Source organism: Mustela nigripes, chromosome 18 (assembly GCF_022355385.1).
Source record: "Mustela nigripes isolate SB6536 chromosome 18, MUSNIG.SB6536, whole genome shotgun sequence".
In the NCBI taxonomy this organism is placed as follows: domain Eukaryota; kingdom Metazoa; phylum Chordata; class Mammalia; order Carnivora; family Mustelidae; genus Mustela; species Mustela nigripes.
Genome location: NC_081574.1, coordinates 18,324,254 through 18,343,733, shown reverse-complemented (window position 1 = coordinate 18,343,733; position 19,480 = coordinate 18,324,254). Strand labels below are relative to the sequence as shown.

Genomic DNA, 19,480 nt, shown 5'->3' with positions numbered 1-19,480 from the left:
TCATTAAAGTAACATGTGTCTTCCTTCTTCCAGATCATTTTAATTGTTTGTGTGCAAGTGCATATTACAAAAGAGATCTCTCCAGCCCCAAGCTCCGGAAAACCAGGAAGTATTACACAGACTGGTAACTGCAGCTCCCCAGAGCCCTGCCTTATTAGATCTGAGCCACGTGTTACGATAAATAAGTAATCACCTGAAGTGCGTATCTTGCTTCTGGCAAAGATAGAATAATTCAGATGTGTGGCTTCGTAACGCCTACGGGAAAGAACGGAGGAAAAGAAAAAAGATTCCACATTTTGGCATGAAAATGGGAAAGGCCCCATTAACAACCAAGATTACAAATGAGAACAGGATATGGGGGCGACCTGACTCAGAGCTGGAGAGAAAAAACAAAAATCTGGAGATTTAAATACCAGTAGCTGGGTCTTAAGCCAAGCAAAAAGGAGGCAATGAGTGTACAGATGCCAGGAGCGTAGAAGAGCCAAGGGTTAGGAGCCTGGCCTCATACCGAAGTCCCTGCTTGTTTCTGAACCTCAGCCCTAGGGAACAAAATATTGTTTCTGGAATTCATCTACTTAGCGCTTGAGCTTTCTGGGAGATAAAGTTGTGCATTGCAGGTGTATTTTGAGGCAAAAAAATAAAAAGATAAAGCAAAACTCCAAAACCCAATTACGTTGAGCCCTGAATTCAGAGTGATTAATGCTATTTGCCCAACGGAAAATGTGCAGTCTTTATGGAAAAGGTCAACAACCCATGGAGACGAAGGGTGGCAAGTATCCTGTATAGTCCCCCCTGATGGAAGTGGGGCGGGACTATGTTACCCACTCGGATTTTGCCAATAGTGAATATAAGAAATTGCCCTGTCTGGGAAAATGTCTTTTAAAAAAACCAAAAAACCAAAAAACATCCCTGCTATCGGGGACATTATCCAATGTCTTTAAACAAGGAAACCCTTGACAAATTCCCTTCAGCACCACACATTGGGAAAAGGCCTGTCCCTCATGACGAACTAAACTGCCTCCTACCATCCCACAAAGAATTCCGCAAGCAGCTGTTTTCTGCTTTTTCTGGGTTGGCTGACAGCTCAGAAGTAGGTTCGATCTTTGTTACCATTCTTCTCAATTGGACTTTATCACGATAATTACTTCTCAGCTTTACCTTTGGATTCATTTTGGTTTTAAAACCTTTTCCACGATGTCAAAAATTTTTTTTCCTGAAGTGGGTGGCATATCCAAAAGATGTCATTGACTCAGAGGTCAAAATGTGCCTCCTGAGACGTGCGTTTCCAAGAGGCACTGCATTCCCTTGGCAGAATGTTTGCTTCTTCCCTCCCCACTGTTTATTTCCTTGAAGTGAGAAAAGACGAGAAAGCAAAGACAGCAAATGAAGGGCGGAGGGTGTGCCTGGAAAATTCCCAGGAATAAACCACTGACAAAATATTGCCTCCAAAACAGATAGGCCCTATGAAGAATAATGATTTTCATATCCGAAGGCTCTTTTCTGTTGTCTAAATAGAGTTGGAACCTGGCCTATTCAGTTCTTTCCTCAATGCTCAGGCGACAGCCGACAAGTGTACAGGTACTGTCTTCATGGCTGTCACAGGGAAATGGGGGCATACTTACCTGTAGTCCGAAAGGAGTGAAATTAACATGCAGAAGAGGACCTGTGAGATTTCCCTGTCCTGGTTGCTAACCACATCCCTAGATTTCTAGGACATCCGTTAAGATCTTTGCATTTGTTTTACAACTGTCCATAGTTATTAACAAGGTTTTAAGAAATTAATTAGCTCGCAAGGAGGAAGATTACCCTTTAGGTAGAAATCCGAGGGTCTTGGGGCTTTCTCCCTTCAAATGAGTAATTAGTAACATTTTGTATGTCTAGTTTGTGGAGGAAAGATCTGAAGCTTTCTAATTTTCTCCATGTGCTTTAAAGGTACAGTGACAAATATTGACTGCAGTAGGGAGTGGAGGCCAGTAAGTGTGTTGAATACAGGAGTTTTATAGATGGAAACTGAGTGGAGCTTAGGACAGCAGGGAGACTACTATCTGGAAGTCTGGAAGCAGGGACACCTCTGTTTTATTCTGGCACCTCTGTTCTCTATCACAGTCAAGGGAAGAGGCAGCATGCTGCCTGCCCCGTGTCCCCAGCCCAGCCTTCCCGTTCCCTTCCTGGCGGAGGCCATTCCCACCAACTCCATCCGTGACCCCCTCCCCACCTTGGGCTTGACCTGGGGATGACAGGTCGGAAAGGGAGGGTGAATAGCTAGTTCTCCCACCTCAGCCCCTGCTTCTGCCTCATTTTTTCCTTTTTGTTCTTAACCCTGCCCATGCCTTTCTAAGTGGCCCCGTTAGAGTTTCTTCACTTGAACCATCTGGGGTGGATTCCAATTCAGCCAGGGCTCTGACCCATACAAAGGACAACGCCTTTAGCACACTGGAAACAGATCTGGAGCAGTGGGGTTGAGTTCTGGACCTCTGCTGGGCTCACAGCTGAGTCCGGATTCTTTCCAAGAGACTGCTGGGTGAGGAGGGGAGCAGGGAAGGTTAAGTGGTGCCCACACGCCTGGGGGCATGTGGCCTGCCACAGCAGAGTGGCCTGCCTCTGTATCTCAGTAGAAGTGTGAGATATGGACACCTCAAGTGCTCTTGAAGCCACTGCTCAGAGGCTTAGATGCAATGTAACCCACCAAGATATTAATGCATCGGTGCCCTTGGCAATAAAAGAGCTTTGCTAATGACTCCATTCCCCATTTTTTTCAAAATGTTTTTTGTTTTTTGTTTTTTTTAAATAGCCATTTGATTAGAGAGTGAAGCGATCCCATGATGAGGCAGCCGAGCCAGAGTACAGGCTCTGCTCTGTTGGCAGAACCGTCCCCAGGCCCTGGTCCTGAGCCAGAAGTGGCCATAATTGTAGGAGGAAACTGGGGGGAAACGGAGAGGCTAGAGTGGGCAATGAATGACAGCTGCTGTTTTTCGGATTTAGGTATTTTATATATATATTACATCCAAGTCCTGACAGTCGTCGGTACCATTTCCTGGGGGGCAGGCAGGTGTGTCCAAGGCAAGGTGGGGCGTTGGGGGAGGGTGGTCTGGGGTCAGGGAAGTGGGCAGCCCAAGGGCGGGGCTGGGGGCTGCGCTCACAGAAGCTGCAGGAGCTTCAGCGACTGTAGGAGGGCCCCTGGCTCGGCGGACGCCAGATACTGGCAGCACAGCCAGTCCTCCAGCTCCACGCCGCGCCTGCGGTCCACCGCCCTCTCGGCAAACTTCATCATCATCAGCGCGCGCTTCATGTCGATCCAGTTGTGCAGCGTGGCGCACAGCAGCTCCTCCGACGTGCCCGGCGGCTCCACCAGCTCCCGCCGCGGCCCCCACAGCAGGCACTGCAGCACCCGCTTGGCCTCGCCGATGCGGATGCGCTTGATGGGGTCGGCCTCCAGCAGCAGGTGCGCGAGCTGCTGCAGGCCTGGCGAGTAGAGGGACAGGGCGGGCAGCGGGGGCAGGTCTTCCTGCCGGTAGTCCTGCTCCCGCAGCTGCGCGCGCACCTCGAAGGGGTTGGGCTGGTGCAGCAGCTCGTAAATGAGGATGCCGGTCTGGAACTCGTCGAACTTGCGGTACTGGGAGGCAGACACGATCTCGGGCGCCAGCCGGGCCTGGCTCTTTTTCTGCTGCAGGTTGGCGCTGCCACCTGGCTTCTGCTTGGCCTTCAGGAAGTTGCTGATGATGAGCCGGGGCAAGCACTTCTCACCGGGCCCGTCCTGGCAGGCGGGGGCCACCGAGAGGCTGGGAGTGCCACTGACGGGGGGAGCGGCAGCCGGGCAAGGGGAGGGAGCGGCAGCAGGGGAAGGGGTTGCGGCGGGGGTGGGGGCACTGGAGGTGGCTGCGGAGACAGGGGGCGTGGGGGTGGCCCTGGCGGGGCGGGGGGAGGCCTGCGGGGAGCAATGCACCAGCAGCAGGTTCTCCAGGCACAGGTCCCGGTGGATGATGCCGTGCTCCTTCAGATGCTCCAGCCCATTGCAGAGCTGCAGGAGCAGGAAGCACACGCGCCTCTCGTAAGCCTCGGGTTCCGACTGATGGCTGGTGGCCGAATTCCGCACAAAGTCAGAGGCGGTCTGGTGGGGCACCTCTGGGGTGATGACCACCACGCAGTCCTGCTCCTGGGCAGGGGGGTGTGAGGGCGGTGCAGGCAGAGGGTCCTTGAGTGCGTCTGGACTGGTGAGCATGCTGGAGGGCACGGAGGCGACAAAGTGGCCACAGTCCTGCTGGATGTTGAAATGCACGGGCACAGAAGGGCTGCAGTAGGAGGCTGTCTTGGGCTCAGGGGTTTTGCAGATCTGCAAGGAAAAGGCAAAGTCAGGTCAGGAGGGGACTCCATCATCCTGTTCAACAAATGGTGTTGGGACATTTGGGGGATCGTTTTGCAAAAAGGTGAACGGAAACCCTTACTCTGTACATGCAATAGATCACGATGACTTAGGCGTATGAGCTCAAAATGCGCATTTTCAAAGAAAACACAGGGATCTTTGATACTCTGGGCTGGGCAAAGAGTTGTCAGATACCACACCAAAAGCATGGTCCACAAAAGAAAAAAAAGTAGAAAAAAAGTAGATAATGATCAAAATTCTTCTTTTGTGCTTCTAGAGATACCATTAAGGAAAGGAAAAGAGAAGTCACAGGCTGGAGAAAACACTTACAAAATATATAGCTGATAAATGATTTCCTTGGTAAAACTGAACAAAAAACTCTGACAGCTCAACAATTAGTTGATAAGCTACCCAATCAAAAGGGAGCAAAAGATATTAATGGGCATTTTACCAAAGACATGTATAAATGGCCACAGGCATTTAGAAGATGCTCAGTATCAGTATTCATTAGGGAGATGCAAATCAAATCCACAGTGAGCTTCTAGTTGACGCCCGCTAGAACGTCTACAATAAGAATGACAGAAAGTGGGGCGCCTGGGTGGCTCGGTGGGTTAAAGCCTCTGCTTTCGGCTCAGGTCATGATCCCAGGGTCCTGGGATCGAGCCCCGCATCGGGCTCCCTGCTCCGCAGAGGAGCCTGCTTTCCTTCCTCTCTCTCTGCCTGCCTCTCTGCCTACTTGTGATCTTTGTCTGTCAAATAAATTTAAAAAAAAAAAAAAAAAGAATGACAGAAAGTAACAAGTGTCTGTAAGGATGTAGAGAAATGGGAGCCCTCCTGCATTGAGGATGGAGTGGAAAAGGGTGCCATCACTTTGGAACACAGTTTGGCAATCTCTTTAGAAGTTAAACACAGGGGCGCCTGGGTGGCTCAATCCGTTAAGTGGGTGACTCTTAATTTCAGCTCAAGATGTGATCTCAGGGTTCTGGGATCTAGCCCCAAGTTGGGCTCCGTGCTCAGCAGGGAGTCTGCTTGCAATGCTTCCTCTCCCCTCGGCTCACCCTCCCCCGCACCCACCTCTTCCCCTGCTTGCTCATCCTCTCTCTAAACTAAATAAATCTCTTGAAAAAAAATTAAACATGAAATTCATAAACAACCCAGCAGGAGTGGGGTTCCTCAGTAGGAAGACATCTGTCTGCTCACAGTGTGACCTGGACAAGTTCTCAGGAAGCCAGACAGGACCATGTGAGGCTGTGAGCCTGACTCCCCATCCCTCGCGCCCGATGGCAGCTACCTGACTGCGAGTATGTCTGACCATGGCGGTGCTCCCTTCTTAGGGAATCTCAGAGACAGAAGCAGACCCCCCCGAGGATGTGGCCCAGGTCCCTCGGGCTGCCCCGGTTTCTCTAGCCAGGTAAATATGCCAGGCCTGCGAGCTGCCATGGCCTGCGGGGCCAGCCGATTTTATTGGCACTGCTCTACGGAAGCTGCACACTATAGCCTCTGAGGCTGAGTCTCAGAGCCCAAAGAAAACAGAAAGCTCTCCAGGGTTAGGGATGCCAACATGCCCAAGGCACCCTCGAAACTGAAGGTAGGAATAAACAAGCAGGTGATCTCGAGCTCCTCTGGGGAACCCCACGAGCGCCTCTCCCCTGCCTCTCAAACATCGTCCAATACTGATGACAGCACCAGCCACCCGAGCGTCTCGGGCAACGCTCATTCTCCTCCGGCTGCCACAACCGGAGGGTCTCGAGCCAGACATCATAGCCCTTGTTCAGGCCTCAATGTCCTGTAATGACACGAAAGGGGCAGAAGATGGTCTGCGGTCCCCTCTCCCAAAGGATACGCTGCAGCCTCGGCCACGCTTTATGGCCAGGGTGACGATCGGTGTGCAGGCTCACAGAGAGAGGCCCCTCGCCTCTACCTGTAACGTATTGTCCTGCAGACGACCCAGGATAGCCCCTTGGGCTGCTGCGTTGCCGCACACGAGGGATCACAGGAGTGTCTGTGAAGCGCCACCTGCTTAAGGGGGAGGGACACCTTCAGGAGTCCTGCTGCAAGCATCTTCTCCCAGAGACTTACTGGGACTGCGGCTGTCCACACCTTCTCAGCGTAACAGAGTCCAGCCTCTGAGGAAACTTTTAGAAATGGTCATGGGGAGAGGGGAAGGAGGCAGGGGACGCCCTCAGGTCGTCCTCTCTCTCTCACAGAAGTAAAACGGAAATCAAATGGCAGCACGTTTTTCTCTCAGACGCTGCTTCCTGTTACACTAACAGAAATGATTCTGGAACACCTATCTGAGGGGCCCTGTTGCTGATTCTTCATTTTAGCCCACCTAACTGTATTTGGTTTTTAAATGGAAGTCTTCTGAAACATTATTAAGCAGGGGGGCACCAGGTGGCTCAGTTGCTGGAACATCTGCCGTCGGCTCAGGTCATGATGCCGGGGTCCTGGGATCGAGCCCCTTGTCCCTCTCCCTCTGCCCCTCCCCACTGCTTGTTTTCTCTCTCTCTTCCTCTCAGATAAATACATTTTTAAAACTCTTCCCCCCCACCAAAAACCCCCACAAAACACAAAAAACGAAAGGGAATTTACAGTTCTCAAAAAGTGGTCTCACATCTTGATCCCAACTACAGTGCACGGACCTGTCGAGGTCACTCTCCTGTGAGAGCTTCTCGGCCACCAGACAGCAGCCTCATGCTCGCATGTGTGAGGCCCTGTGCCTGCCAAGCATTTCTCACACAGTGTCTCATTACATCTCAGACAACCTGAAGAGGAAAGAGGAGGCAGATGCTGCTTCGGAAGAGGAAACAGAGGCTCCGAGGGGTGAAATGATTTGCCCAAGACGGTACAAGTGAGCTGTGTTCCGGCGGCGGGAGTGCAAAAGACCTGGGCTCACCTCCGAGCTCTGCAAACACTGGCAGTGATTCAAGTAGCCACAAACACCATTCCAGTGAACACCGACCCAGTGCTCTGAAGCGAAACAGAAGGCAAAGTTCTGACAAGCGTCCGGTCATGGGATTTTTGCCAACTCGCCAGTACGGAACCTCATTTTGTGGGTGTTTCTGTTTAAAGACTCTTTAGCAGCTGGTAGTGCTGATTCGCTAACCAAGAACTCACAGCAAAGAGCACCTAACTCAGTCCCAAACGAAGCTTCCCTAACACTCTCCCAGGGCCCACACCACAGCCCTCTGGCACCCAGGAACTCCAGACAGGACTGCAGCGCCTAGCTTGGTCATTTTCAACAGTGAAATCATCAACCCAAAACACAGACGTGGGAGGAACAAGGCCATCGAGAGACCACAGCAAGGACCCCTAGTTAACAGGTGGGCACTGAGACAGGAAGCCAGGACCTTGCCTTGTCACACCCGGGCCAGGAATTCATCCATTGGGTCACTCAAATCTCCCCCTACTCTGCGCGTGCAGCCACCACAGGAAAGGGTTTAGGGTTATAAATAAATTCTAGAGAGTGGATGCAAAAATACAGAATCCACAAGTAATGAGGACCGACCTGGTGTGTCTCAGTCTGGTTTCTCCTCGGCACTCAGGGCCGTGATAGGTCCCTTTTCCCCGGGGTGCCACCGTGAGCGGTCGGTGACACAAGGCAGGTGTGGCTCCCAGCACAATGCCTGGCCCGAGGTGATCGCTCACTGGAAAAGGTTGTCATGGTGATTGCTCTGCAGGTCTGGCGGGAGCCACAGGGTGAGGCGACCCAGAGCTGGATGGGGGGGTTACTGTACAAACTTGGAGGGTGCAGCTGGCCAGGGCCTGGGAACTGTTTCCAAGGAGCCCTTTTCTCAAGGCTATCAAAGGCCAGAGGGGCCCAGCAAACACGCCGACAGCTTGCACAGACATGTAAATGAAGGAGCAGGGTAAATGGCTAAGGGGCTGGATGCATTTCACAATCTGTGAGCTGGGCCGCTGCTAGAACCCTTGGCTTCCTCGCGGCCCACCTCGGCGAGGCGTCAGCACAGTGCAAAGGTGGGGGGGCCTGGGCGGGCGTCCCCCGAGATGGCTTTCACAGCACTGCATGGGGGGGGGGGGAAAAGGGGGGGGGGGGGGGGGGGGGGGCTTCCCCCCCCCCCCCCCACCTCATCTTCAGGGAGTTTATGCTTGGGTTTTGGTGCAAGACCACACAAACCTTTGGTTCAGCTCCAATTTCAAACGTTCTGCTGAGCCAAGTCTCGCTTTTAACTTCGGAGCCACAGCCCGATTCGCGGTTAAAAATCTGGGTGAAGTCACGTTTGTTAAATAAAGAAGGCCCAGCTGGCTTAACACAGGTCCCTAATTACCGAACCGGAGTTAGAGCTGACTGAGGAATAAAGCAGCTCCAGAAACTCGCACACAGCTGATGATTTTTTTTTTTTCTTTTTCCCCTACCGCATATTCCCGGAGCGGGGCTCCGAGAGCTGGCTTTTATCTCCTTGCTGCTGCAGGGCGCGGAGCCCACAACAAACAGGGGGCCCGGCGTCTCGTGGGAGCAGGTGCAAGCCTGCTTTTGCTCATGGGGACTCGGCACCAGGCTCCTGCTTCCCAGCCACAGATGAAGTGAGCTGTGGACAGGGAGGCAGCGGCCCAAGAGGGGGCCCGCTCCGGCCCCCCGCGTCCAGATGACTGAGTTCCGTCTAGACTGCGGCGTTAATGAAGTGGAACAGCTGCACGTGGGAAAGGATGTTCCAAAAGCCCCCACCCCACAATTACCCAGCCCGGGGTGCTTGCAAATTGATGCCGTTGTTCCCTAGACTCTGAATATTTGAAGCTGTTCTCCGAATTTCCTTCTGGTACATGACCGAGATAGTCCTTGAGCTGCCGAGTCTCTGGCAAAGTCAGATCAGACACCCGGGGCACGGCCTTCCTTAGAGGGCGGGGGCCTATCTTCTGTCTCCTTATGGCTTACATTTCTAATGAGATAAGGAGGAAGGCTTGTTTTTCACCTCCTCTGGGAAAGGGGGTGTTATGCATCGTCCTTCAGAGAATGGGGCTAACTGCATTACTATAGGAGGGCCCAGATATCCCAGCTCTCAGAAATACAAAGCCACCTGGGTGGCTCAGTGGGTTAAGCCTCTGCCTTCAGCTCAGGTAATGATCTCAGGGTCCTGGGATCGAGCCCTGCATGGAAGGTGGGGGGAGGAGGTTCTCTGCTCAGCAGGGACCCTGCTTCCCCTTCTCTCTCTCTGCCTGCCTCTCTGTCTGCTCGTGATCTCTGTTAAATAAATAAATAAAATCTTAAGAAAAAAAAAAAAAGAAAGAAAGAAATACAAAAACCATGGGGCACCTGGGTGGCTCAGTCAGTGAAGCGTCTGCCTTCCGTTCAGGTTGAACCCAGGGTCCTGGGATGGAGTCCTGCATCGGGCTTTCTGCTCAGCGGGGAGCCTGCTTCTCCCCCTCTCTTTCCTTGCTGCTCCCCCTGCTTGTGCTCTCTTTCTCCTTCGCAACAGCCCTGATCCGGTGGCAAAGATTCAAGAGCTGTGTTACCTTGGGCTAGTCTCTTAACTTCTCGGAACTTCCTTTTTCTTAACTGACAGGACGGTAACAGAGGTGTTGCAGGCAAAACGATTCGCAGCCACCTCAGCTGCTGGCTAGCTGTGGGCAGATTACTTAATCATTTTGTGCCTCCCATCCCCCATCTGTAAAGCCTATTTGCACTGTGACGCTGTGCAGTCATGGAGTGAATACACCCGAGAGGCTTGTTGCTGAGCGAATGCTTAATCGATACAATTACTCTTATTGCTCAAGATGGTGCTTAGGCCTGGCTCTCTCCAGCTCTAACACGTGCAGAACAGTATCTTCAGTGGCTGTCTCCCTTCCTGAATTACAAGCTCCAGAGGAACCTTATGTTCCCCTCTGTCTACTCAGACCTTTACAAAACACCTGGCACACGACTGGCACTCCGTAAAAATCTGATGAATAAGTGAATCCAATGAACTCTCTGCTGCCTTAAAAAGACAACTTGTCTCCCTAATCCAACTAGACCACATGGGCTCACTCCCAAACGCAGAGGAGGAATGCCACGTTCACACTACAAATCTTCCCACACAGTGCCCCGGGCCGGGCTGAGCGAGAAATCAGCGAGCACTCCGTGTTAGCAAGAACTCTGGCTTTGAGCCTGCTCCGGCGGCCTGGACTGTGAGAGGACTCGCCCGAGCTGCAGCCCTGTCGCAGCCGGGGCCAGATGGCTGCAGTGCAGAATGGAAGGAGGGGGGTGGGTTGGTACCTACTTTCACAGCATAGGTGCTGCCGGGGTCCTCAGAGCAGGTGGCACAGTAGTAGATGGCATCCCCCGAGTCACAACAGGGCTTGTTACAGGTCAGTTTGAAGAGCGACCAGTTATTCTCGTTGAAGTGCAGCTCCTTTTTCTGGCCGCCCATGAAGAGGTCCTCGCACTTGGCCGCAAGGCGGACCAGGGACTGGGCGTAGAGCCCCCCGAGCTTGGCATAGGTGCCCTCTTTGCTGCTGATGCTGCTCAGCAGGCTGTGCAAGTGGAGCTGGGTGCTGCTGGCAGACGCCTGGCTGGACACGCTCAGCTGGGAGGAGGTGGCCGAGGGGACCCCTCTGCACCGGAGGCTGGGGCTCCCGCAGCTGCTCTTGCTCCCCGCCAGCCCTGGCGCTGGCGCCCAGTGGCCGTTGCTTCTGAATGTTTTCTCCAGGGGCTCAGAAGAGGAGAAGATTGGATGATGGCGGCTCCCAGGGCTTGAGGAGTAGCTGAAGTGGGGATCTTCGTGAGCACAGACATTGGTTTCTGAGTGGCTGAGGTTCAGCTTGGGACTTGCCGTTCTTGGCTTGGGGGACCCTTGGGTCCAGAAGAAGCCATCAGGGGAAGAGGCGGCCCGGCTCACTAACTTCTTCTGGGGGAGAGGCGGGGGCTGGAGGGGGCCGCTGGGGGACACATCCTCAGTGGAGCCTGAAGGGAAGGGAACAGGAGCAAAGAGCTTCTTCCCACTGCTGGTGGGTGAGTGCGCCGGCTCAGACGAAGGGCCTGAAACAGAGAAACAGCAACGATCAGGCTAGAGGCCAATGACACTCAGTGAGGGGGCCCGCCAGTCAAAGCAATTTATTTTATTTGTACCTATTTCTTAGAGACAACAGATGCACACCGAACAAAATTCACAATGCAAGAAAGGTATACAGTGCCAGTGGAGTCTTCCCCCTCACCTGTCCCTTAGTACCCAGGCTCCCTCATCAGAGGAAACCACTGCTGGCAACCTCCAGGGATCCTTCCGGAGATCTGCCAAATGACCCAAACAAATGCACAGCACACATTTACTCAAAGAAGGTATTTCACACCAGATGTACAGATCTACCCTAATTCTTTTTAACGGTGACCCATAATATATCATCCTATGCAAGTATCATAATTTAGCTAACTGATCCCCTCATGATGGACACTTAGGTTGTTTCCAACATTTTGCAAGCAGTAATGACAACAGCAAACCTTAATGCTTGCTTTGAATGGACTTTTTTTTTTTTTTTTTTTTTAAATCAGGTTATTAGAGGGTAAATTTACCTACAGCAAAATTCTCCCTTTTTGGTGTGTACTTCTACGAGTTTTGACCAACACCTTGGTGCCTTGAGGGGCAGGGTGGACCCAGAAATATCTTAGAAGGTGGAGGTACGTGATTTGATAAATGACCAAACAGATCTCAAGGGAAAGCGAGTCTTTCCTAGACCCCCAGTTCCCAGAGTGGGGCACACAGGATGCTGACCCTGATGGGGGGCAGGGTGGGGGACTCCATCACGGCCTCAGCCCCTTTGCCCACCCCCAAAGCATGGGGATGTTCAGAAGCATCATGAGGAGCTGGAGGGCCAGTCTAGACAGGACGAAAACTGGACTTCACTCTTCATATCAGCGTAGACAATGGAGTTTTCCCAATGAAACAAGAGTTCAGGTAAAAATAGGCAGGAAAAAAGGCATTGCCACTGGGCACGGAAAGGGGCAAACTGAAATAGTTCTCCTTTCCTTCACTCTCAGAACCGACTGGAGGATGTCCCCACTCTTCTGATAGCAGCTTTGAGGGCAGTAACAGAAGCACTCACTGTATTCACAGGTCGTAAAATGCCTCCCAGGATCCCGAAGGTTAAAATGTGGGAGCAATCTGGGTCTTACATTCAAGGACACGGCACGGGGACATGCGCCCCTGCTGGAGTTCCCCAAGCCGTGTCATCCCAAGGGCAGGGCAAGCGGTGTCCCTCTGCACCTCTCCCCACCTCAGCAGCATGACCGGTTCCCAAGAGCTGCGACAAACATGTGGGCCCCGGCGCGCAGGGAAAGGCCCCCAAGGAAGCAAACTAGGAGCTCTGCGTCGACACGCACCATCTTTCCAGGGCTGCTCCCGCAGTGTCAACACCTTTCTCTGCCCACGCTGAGTCTCCCTCTGCTTTCTCCAACCAAAGTGGGGACAGCAGGGGCCCCGAGGGACAAGCACAGGCACCAGGCTCTTCCGATCAACACGGGGTCTCCTTACTCGGGACACTCCATAGGAAGAGGGTCCCTCTCGGAGCAAGGGGCACACGCACATCCTCGGGGCTCCCCTGGCCCTGGGCAGCGCAGGCACTGACACTGATGCTGCAGCTTCGCCAATAACAGCACAGTCAGGGAGCCAGCCGTGGGGGCCTCCTGTCTGGGACAACCCCAGATGCAAAGCTCACTGCAGGGTAAGGTAGATGCAGGCAGCTTGATGAACACAGGAGCCAGGAACCAACAGGCTCATGGGGAGAGAAGCCCACATAGCACAGCGAGGCCATTAGGCTCCACATCAGCACCTTCCCTGGCTCTGCTGTCTCTCCTCCCAGACCCCAGGGAAAGCACAGTGCTTCTCACGCTCCCACATCTGCACAAGGCAAGCACTCATGCTGCCCAGTGGCTTATCAAGATCACAGTCATTTTCCTTCCCACCTCACCCTGCGTTGCTAATGACAGGTGGGGCCCCAGGCCAGCAAGGCTGCGTGACTGATTTATACCCTTGCAGGAGGCCAGGTTGGTGATAAACTAAGCAGCCGTGGCACTTGGTCAGGCCAGTCAATTCTACACACCCGTACCTCCCCTCACAGCCAGAAGTGGGGCAAGCGAGAGCCGGGCAGCCAGAGGACCCGAGACCCTGAGCGCAGTTGATCTCAGCAGGTTCTGAATCCCTGGGTTCTGTGTGTCCCCTACCCCACACTCTCAGAAATTTCTCCTCTCAAGGGTGCAGCCAGCAGTGAAGGCAGCAGAAGGCACTCACTTCCTCCCTCTAGCAGAGGCCGAGAGAGCCGGGGGAGGATCCCTCGCTAGCTCCTGGGCTGAAGAATGGAAGAGCAAGACCCCTCACATATGTGGCTCTCAAAGGACACTAAGCCTTAGCCATCAGGTTCCCAGGTGATGAGCAGGAGGGCAGCCAGGAAGAAAACAGGTCCATCTTCTGCCCTTTCTGCTTTCTGGACAGCAGAATGGGTCTAAGTGTCAGATTCTCCATTTGTTATCAACAGACGCCGGGGTAGGCGGATGTGGGGAGGCAGGGAGCATGTGATCAGAGTCTCCGGTCAATGCTCGAATCAGTGTCTCCAGGGACAGGGACAGCCTGCCTATGGAGAGGACTCCTCCTGGTCCCCAGTCCTGCTGGCCGGGATGTGTCTGACAAATCAACTTCTGGGCTCGCTGCCTCTTTAAGGCCTGTGCTATTTCCCCATCCTTGCCTCCCTGTACAGCTCTCCGGGACACCCCCACCACCGCCTTTTCTGCCTCGACTGCAGTCTGAGGGCGGACAGCAGGACCAGCCCCGAACTCACTGTTGCCCTCACTGGACTGAGTTCCCTCATTTAAAAACTGACTGAATGGCCTCACAGTGGAGGTCCCTTCCAGCAGGGAATAGTCTATAATTTTGGCCACTTGCTCCATTTTCAACCCCTCCCAACAAGCGTTTTGTCTCAAAGCTGCCCTGGAAATAAAATACCGCTAGACAGAGGGCTCTCTCCCTTCCAAGTTTTCTCTATCTCTAGCTCCCTCAGCTGCCCCTGGGGTCAACTTTTCAATCTGTAGGGATAGCAGGAATCGTAAAAAAATAAAATAAAATAAAATCTGTAACACTTCTTATTCCCTAGATTACCAAAGAGAATCGAGAAGTTCTGCTTCCACACCAAAAATAACTTGTGTGTTCAGGCAGTGGGAAGGAAGTGATTTTCTCCCTTACCCTCTGGGTGTTCCCTTGCTCTCCTGTGTGGCTTTGATCAGATCTATAGGTAAATCTGGAAGGAGGACTGGGTATGAGGTGGAGAACGGTTCATTTTTCTTTGGTTCTTAGATGTTATGTGTCTGTCACCCAACCAAGCATGTACTAGTGGATGGCACTGCCTCTGAGTGACCCCCGACCACACACGTCCCCAGCAGGGCAGGGCTGCCGTCACCCAAACCTCATCCAGGGAAGGGAGGCTTACCCGAAATGTGCACCTCACCCATATAATTGGGGATTTTGTACACATATGGTGATTTTGAGGTTAAAAAAAAAAATTGCCTAATTCTCTAACAGGCACAACCACCTTCTAACAAGAGGCATCCTTCTTAAGGTCTTTTCTTTTCTTTCTTTCCTTTCTTCTTTCTTTCTTTTCTCTTCCTCCCCCCTCCCTCTTCCTTTCTTTCTTCCTTCCTACCTTCCCTTCTTCCTTCCCTTCCCTTCCTTCCGGTTTCTGGAAGTTTTCCTCCAGCTTTGGAACCACAATGAGTGAGAAGCCCATCCTTCACTCTGAGAGCCCCGGGCACCCAGGTCCACATAACAGCTCAGCTGGTGGTATCCTGGGGCTACTCCGAAAGAGATGTCAACGTGAGGCCCTTCTCAATGAAACTGCAATTCCTCCACCATGAAACAAGCAGTACCTATTTGCTATGGGGCCAGAGGGCACCCCTAAAGACCCACTCTGATTCCACCAATTTCTTCAGTCTCTCACAGGGGACCCTCCTCATGAACGTGGCTGTAGGCAACATAGCAGCTACATTCTTACTGCAGCAGACCCTTGAGCAACATGGGGTCAGAATGAATGGGTCCACTTACATGTGTTTTCTTTTTTTTAACAAATACAGTGCTGTATTGTACATGTATTTTCTTTTCCTTATGATTTTCCTTTCTCCAGCTTCCTGTACTGTAAGAATGCAGTATATAACACCTACAACATACAACATACGTTTGAGTTGACTCTTCACGTTATCAGGCTTCTGGTCAACAGTAGGCTTATTACTAGTTAACATTTCTGGGGAGGCAGAAGTTATATGTGGATTTTTGACTGTGCGGGGGTTGGTGTTCTAACCCCTATGTTTTGCCAGGGTCCATCCACTGTATTTGCAACAGCTACCACACTCTGCGTTCAGGAGAGCCAGAAAAAAGAGGGGACAGATATGCCTTGATACCTAAAATAGATACAGAAATCACAGGCAAAACACTGGTTCAGGAAAATGTGACTAAAAAAAAAAAAAAGGAAAAAAAAAAAACCCAACCCTAAACTCCTGAAAAAACTTTGGCCAAAGCCCACATTCTCAGGACTCAGCTTCAACAGCAATGAGAAGAATTCAAATATATCCTGGTTTTATGCTGGTGCTAGATCACCCTGTTTCCAAATTCTGGCTTACAGCGAAGAGTGTAAAAAGAGGTGAAAATGGAAAATACTTTTCTGGGAAGTTTGCCTTCATCATAGTTACATCACCGGTAGGTTTTTGAAATGACTTTTCATACTAATTGGGCCAAAGAGCTCCAAAAGTTCTTCTTCCCATTTCTAACTCTATGTATAAAGCCAGTAGCCAACTATAGAGTAGAACATGTCTGTATCTCTATAGGGTGCGCATTTCAGGGAAGAAAAAAGTGTTTCTGGTGGAAAAGTTACATATCACATACGGGACACTGGGAGGGATCCTAAAAAGACCAAGGGGAAGCAATACGAGTTTGGTGCCATTGTATTTAGAAAGCAGAGAAGAAATCAGGATTTTAGTGGTTGGGATAAACAGCTTAAAGCCAAGGCAGAAAGGGAGGCCAGAAGTTCAAACGTAGTACTGGGATGTTTTCTTTTATTATAGAGTCCTCTCTTCTTGCTGGGTTTTAATAGGTACCTTCATTGTTCTCTTCAGCCAAAATGAGAGGCAGGCTTAAGGAGGAAGTGGTCAGTCCAGTTTTGAGCTGTGTGAATGAACCCGTCTGTCTTCCTCGGTGCACAGCTCTGCCTTCTGACAGCAGCTGCCCAGGACAACTGTGGAGGCCGAGCGCAGACTCAGGGCCAGGAGCACCCAAGCTCCAAATTCTTAGCTTTTGGGTCTGGCTATTCTCCAACTGCAGGTAAGGTGAAGCAAATGGAATTTTCTTTTATTTGAAAAACTTGGGAGTGTTCCATGGATTTTTTTTTTTTTTTTTTAATGAGGATATGGACTGTTCAGCTGGAAATGGCTGTAGAGATGTACCTGTTCATTCAATGTTTCCTGAGCACCTACTAAATGCAAGGCACAGGGCAAAAAGCAGATGGATTAAACCTCTCCTACAGCCCGTGGCCTCATTCAGAGAAAGCCATCTATGCGGGCCCCTTGCCCATGGCATGCAGAAATGGCACTCTTGATGGTTTCTACTAAAGCCTCTCTTCCTGGCCCTTGATACATGAAGTGGATGGCAGAGGGAATGGTCTAGCCTCACATGTAGCTTTTCCTCCAGGGAAAAACTGTGCAAACTCTTCGGTCCCATAATCAGAAAGACTCAACTCTAAATGTTAAAAAAAAAAAAAAAGCAGTCAAGTATCCCTTCAAAAAGAACGCTTGCTTTCTCAAGAAGGTAAACGTGGTCTGAAAATGGAAGCACGTTATTAACATTTTACAACTGGCAGGGGGATGTGGCATTGGTGAGGAGTCTCTCCAGAACACTTAATCATCCCAAGAAACAATCATGGAGACGTGAATGCAATTTACATGCAAAAGAGGAGGTCTCAGTTTGGAAACAGGCACATAGCAAACATTCCATGCCCACCGCCCCAGTGCGGCCCTGGACTCCTGGGCTCCCCATCTCCTGTGAGAACACAGTATCATTTAGGGGTCTTCTTCCAAATTAACAGTAAGATTAACAATTAGTTTGAAGCCCTTTCCCATGCTGTTGATGGAAGTGTAAATGGACATTTTACAAGAAAATTTGGAAATGTCTATTTAAAATGTGTCTGTTTTGACATACCGATTCCACTTCTTCTAAGAATTTATCTTACAGATATGCTCACCAAATTATCTTAAGGTGTGTCACAGGATCTTACCGGAGACTGGTAATGAAGATCACCTAACCGTGCATTGTTTAAGAGAGGGGTTTAACCGCTTTGCACAATGACAAAATACGCAGCATTAACAAAAATGAGATTCTGATTCAAATGAGGTTCAAATCAGAGGTTCTGATTTGAAAGACTTCAAGATATATTAAGTGTAAGAATGTGTCCTATTGAGGTTTATGACATTTTAAATATGGATAAAAGGGGAGACTGCATGGCTCAGTCAGTTAAGTGTCTGCCTTCGGCTCAGCTCATGATCCCAGGGTCCTGGGATGCAGCCCCATATCCAGCTCTATGCTCGGCAGGCAGCCTGCTTCTCCCTCTGCCTCTGCCTGCCACTCCCCCTGCTTGTGTTCTCTCTGTGTGAATAAATAAAATCTTCTTAAAAATTAAAAAAAAAAAGTATGGATAGGAATTTCTGATAAGATATAGAAAAATATCCTCAAAATTTCAAAGGTGGGAGCTCATTTAGAGGTTATCTGATGACTCTGACTTTTCCTGTCATATCTTTCCCCATCAAGTGAATTGTTATTCAGAGACATGTACTGACTTTACTAAAGTGATAAAATATATTTTAAAATTCAGTTTAAAGGGAATAGTTTAAGCTAAGGTAAAGCTTCACTTTGGTGATATTGTAAGGGCTCAGGCCACAGACATTCTTAGAAATGACTATCTTTTCCTTTGGGATATCTTCTTCCTCCTTCACTAATCAATCTCCCAGAACAGATCCCATGACTCAGTGTGTCTCCACAGGGGTGGGGGATGAGGTGGGCCTCATCCCTGTTAGAGCAAAACACCAAATGGAATCTATTAGACCAAACCTGCCAATTTAGGATCAAGCGCTCTGAGGGCCTGTTTGACAGTCAGAACACACTATTTTCAGCCAGGGAGTCTCTGAAAAAGGCCCTGAAAAAGGGCCGCCTTTTCTTCTTACGGAGTCTCAGGTAACAGCCCGAGTCGAGGAGCAAATGCTCAGGGAAGGTCAGGTTGTCACTCCCAACTGATGTCTGATCTGTGTGGACTGACTGTCTCTCCTCTTGACAGATCCGCCCACCCCTTCCCGCCCACTTCCTGGCTTGATTCTTCATAGCATTCACTGCCATCCGACACACTGGCTGTTTTACTTTAGCCCTTTATCTTTCTCCTTGTCCATCTCTCCCCACTGGAATCGGAGAGAAGGAACTGGGCCTTTTTTGTCACTGCTCTACATTCAACATCTAAAATCGTATCCAGCACGAGGTCTGGATTCTACAAGTATCTATCAAGTCAATGACTGAACTAATGCATACATTTAAAAAATCCTCTTGGGGGGCAGGGTGTCTGGGTGGCTCAGTGGGTTCAATGGCTGCCTTCAGCTCAGGTCATGATCCCGGGGAACTGGGATCGAGCCCTGCGTTGGGCTCCCTGCTCAGCGGGGAGCGGGCTTGTCCCTTTCCCTCTGCCCCCTGACCCTGCTCGTGTGTGCTCTCTCTTTTCAATAAATAAGTAAAATCTTAAAAAACAAAACAAAACAAAACAAAACAAAACAAAACCCCTTGGCATAACTACTGAGGAAAAGAAGCGGACTACCGTGAGGATATTTCATTAACCTGCCTATATTTCTGGTCTGCTAGCTATAAAAACACGAACACTGACCTTCATGTAAATTCACACCTAAATTCACTGTGTGGCCAGACCTCTTACCTGTTGCTGGTGCCAACAGCTTCGGTTCCACAGAGCACTTTCTAATCTGCCAGACTGTGGGAACCTGGCGTCAGGGATGTGTGTTAAACTGTGGCACTGAATTTTAACGTTACCCTAAATCGAAGAGGAAAATGATCTCCATGGGGCATTAGGTTCATCTATTTGAAAGGAACCATTTACAGCATGAGAGTCTTC

General features: G+C 50.7%; 1 protein-coding gene across 1 annotated transcript in view; it reads right to left on the bottom strand.

Annotated features, from left to right (window-relative positions):
• Nucleotides 1–2,971: 2,971 nt before the first annotated feature.
• Nucleotides 2,972–19,480, bottom strand: part of PRAG1 (PEAK1 related, kinase-activating pseudokinase 1) — a 47,288-nt gene continuing 30,779 nt past the window's right edge. The window contains exons 5-6 of the mRNA XM_059384415.1: nucleotides 10,576–11,333; nucleotides 2,972–4,330 (exon numbers count right to left, since the gene is read on the bottom strand). Coding sequence (XP_059240398.1) covers nucleotides 3,137–4,330; nucleotides 10,576–11,333 — 1,952 coding nt within the window. The 3' untranslated portion in view covers nucleotides 2,972–3,136. The remainder of the gene's footprint in view (nucleotides 4,331–10,575; nucleotides 11,334–19,480) is intronic.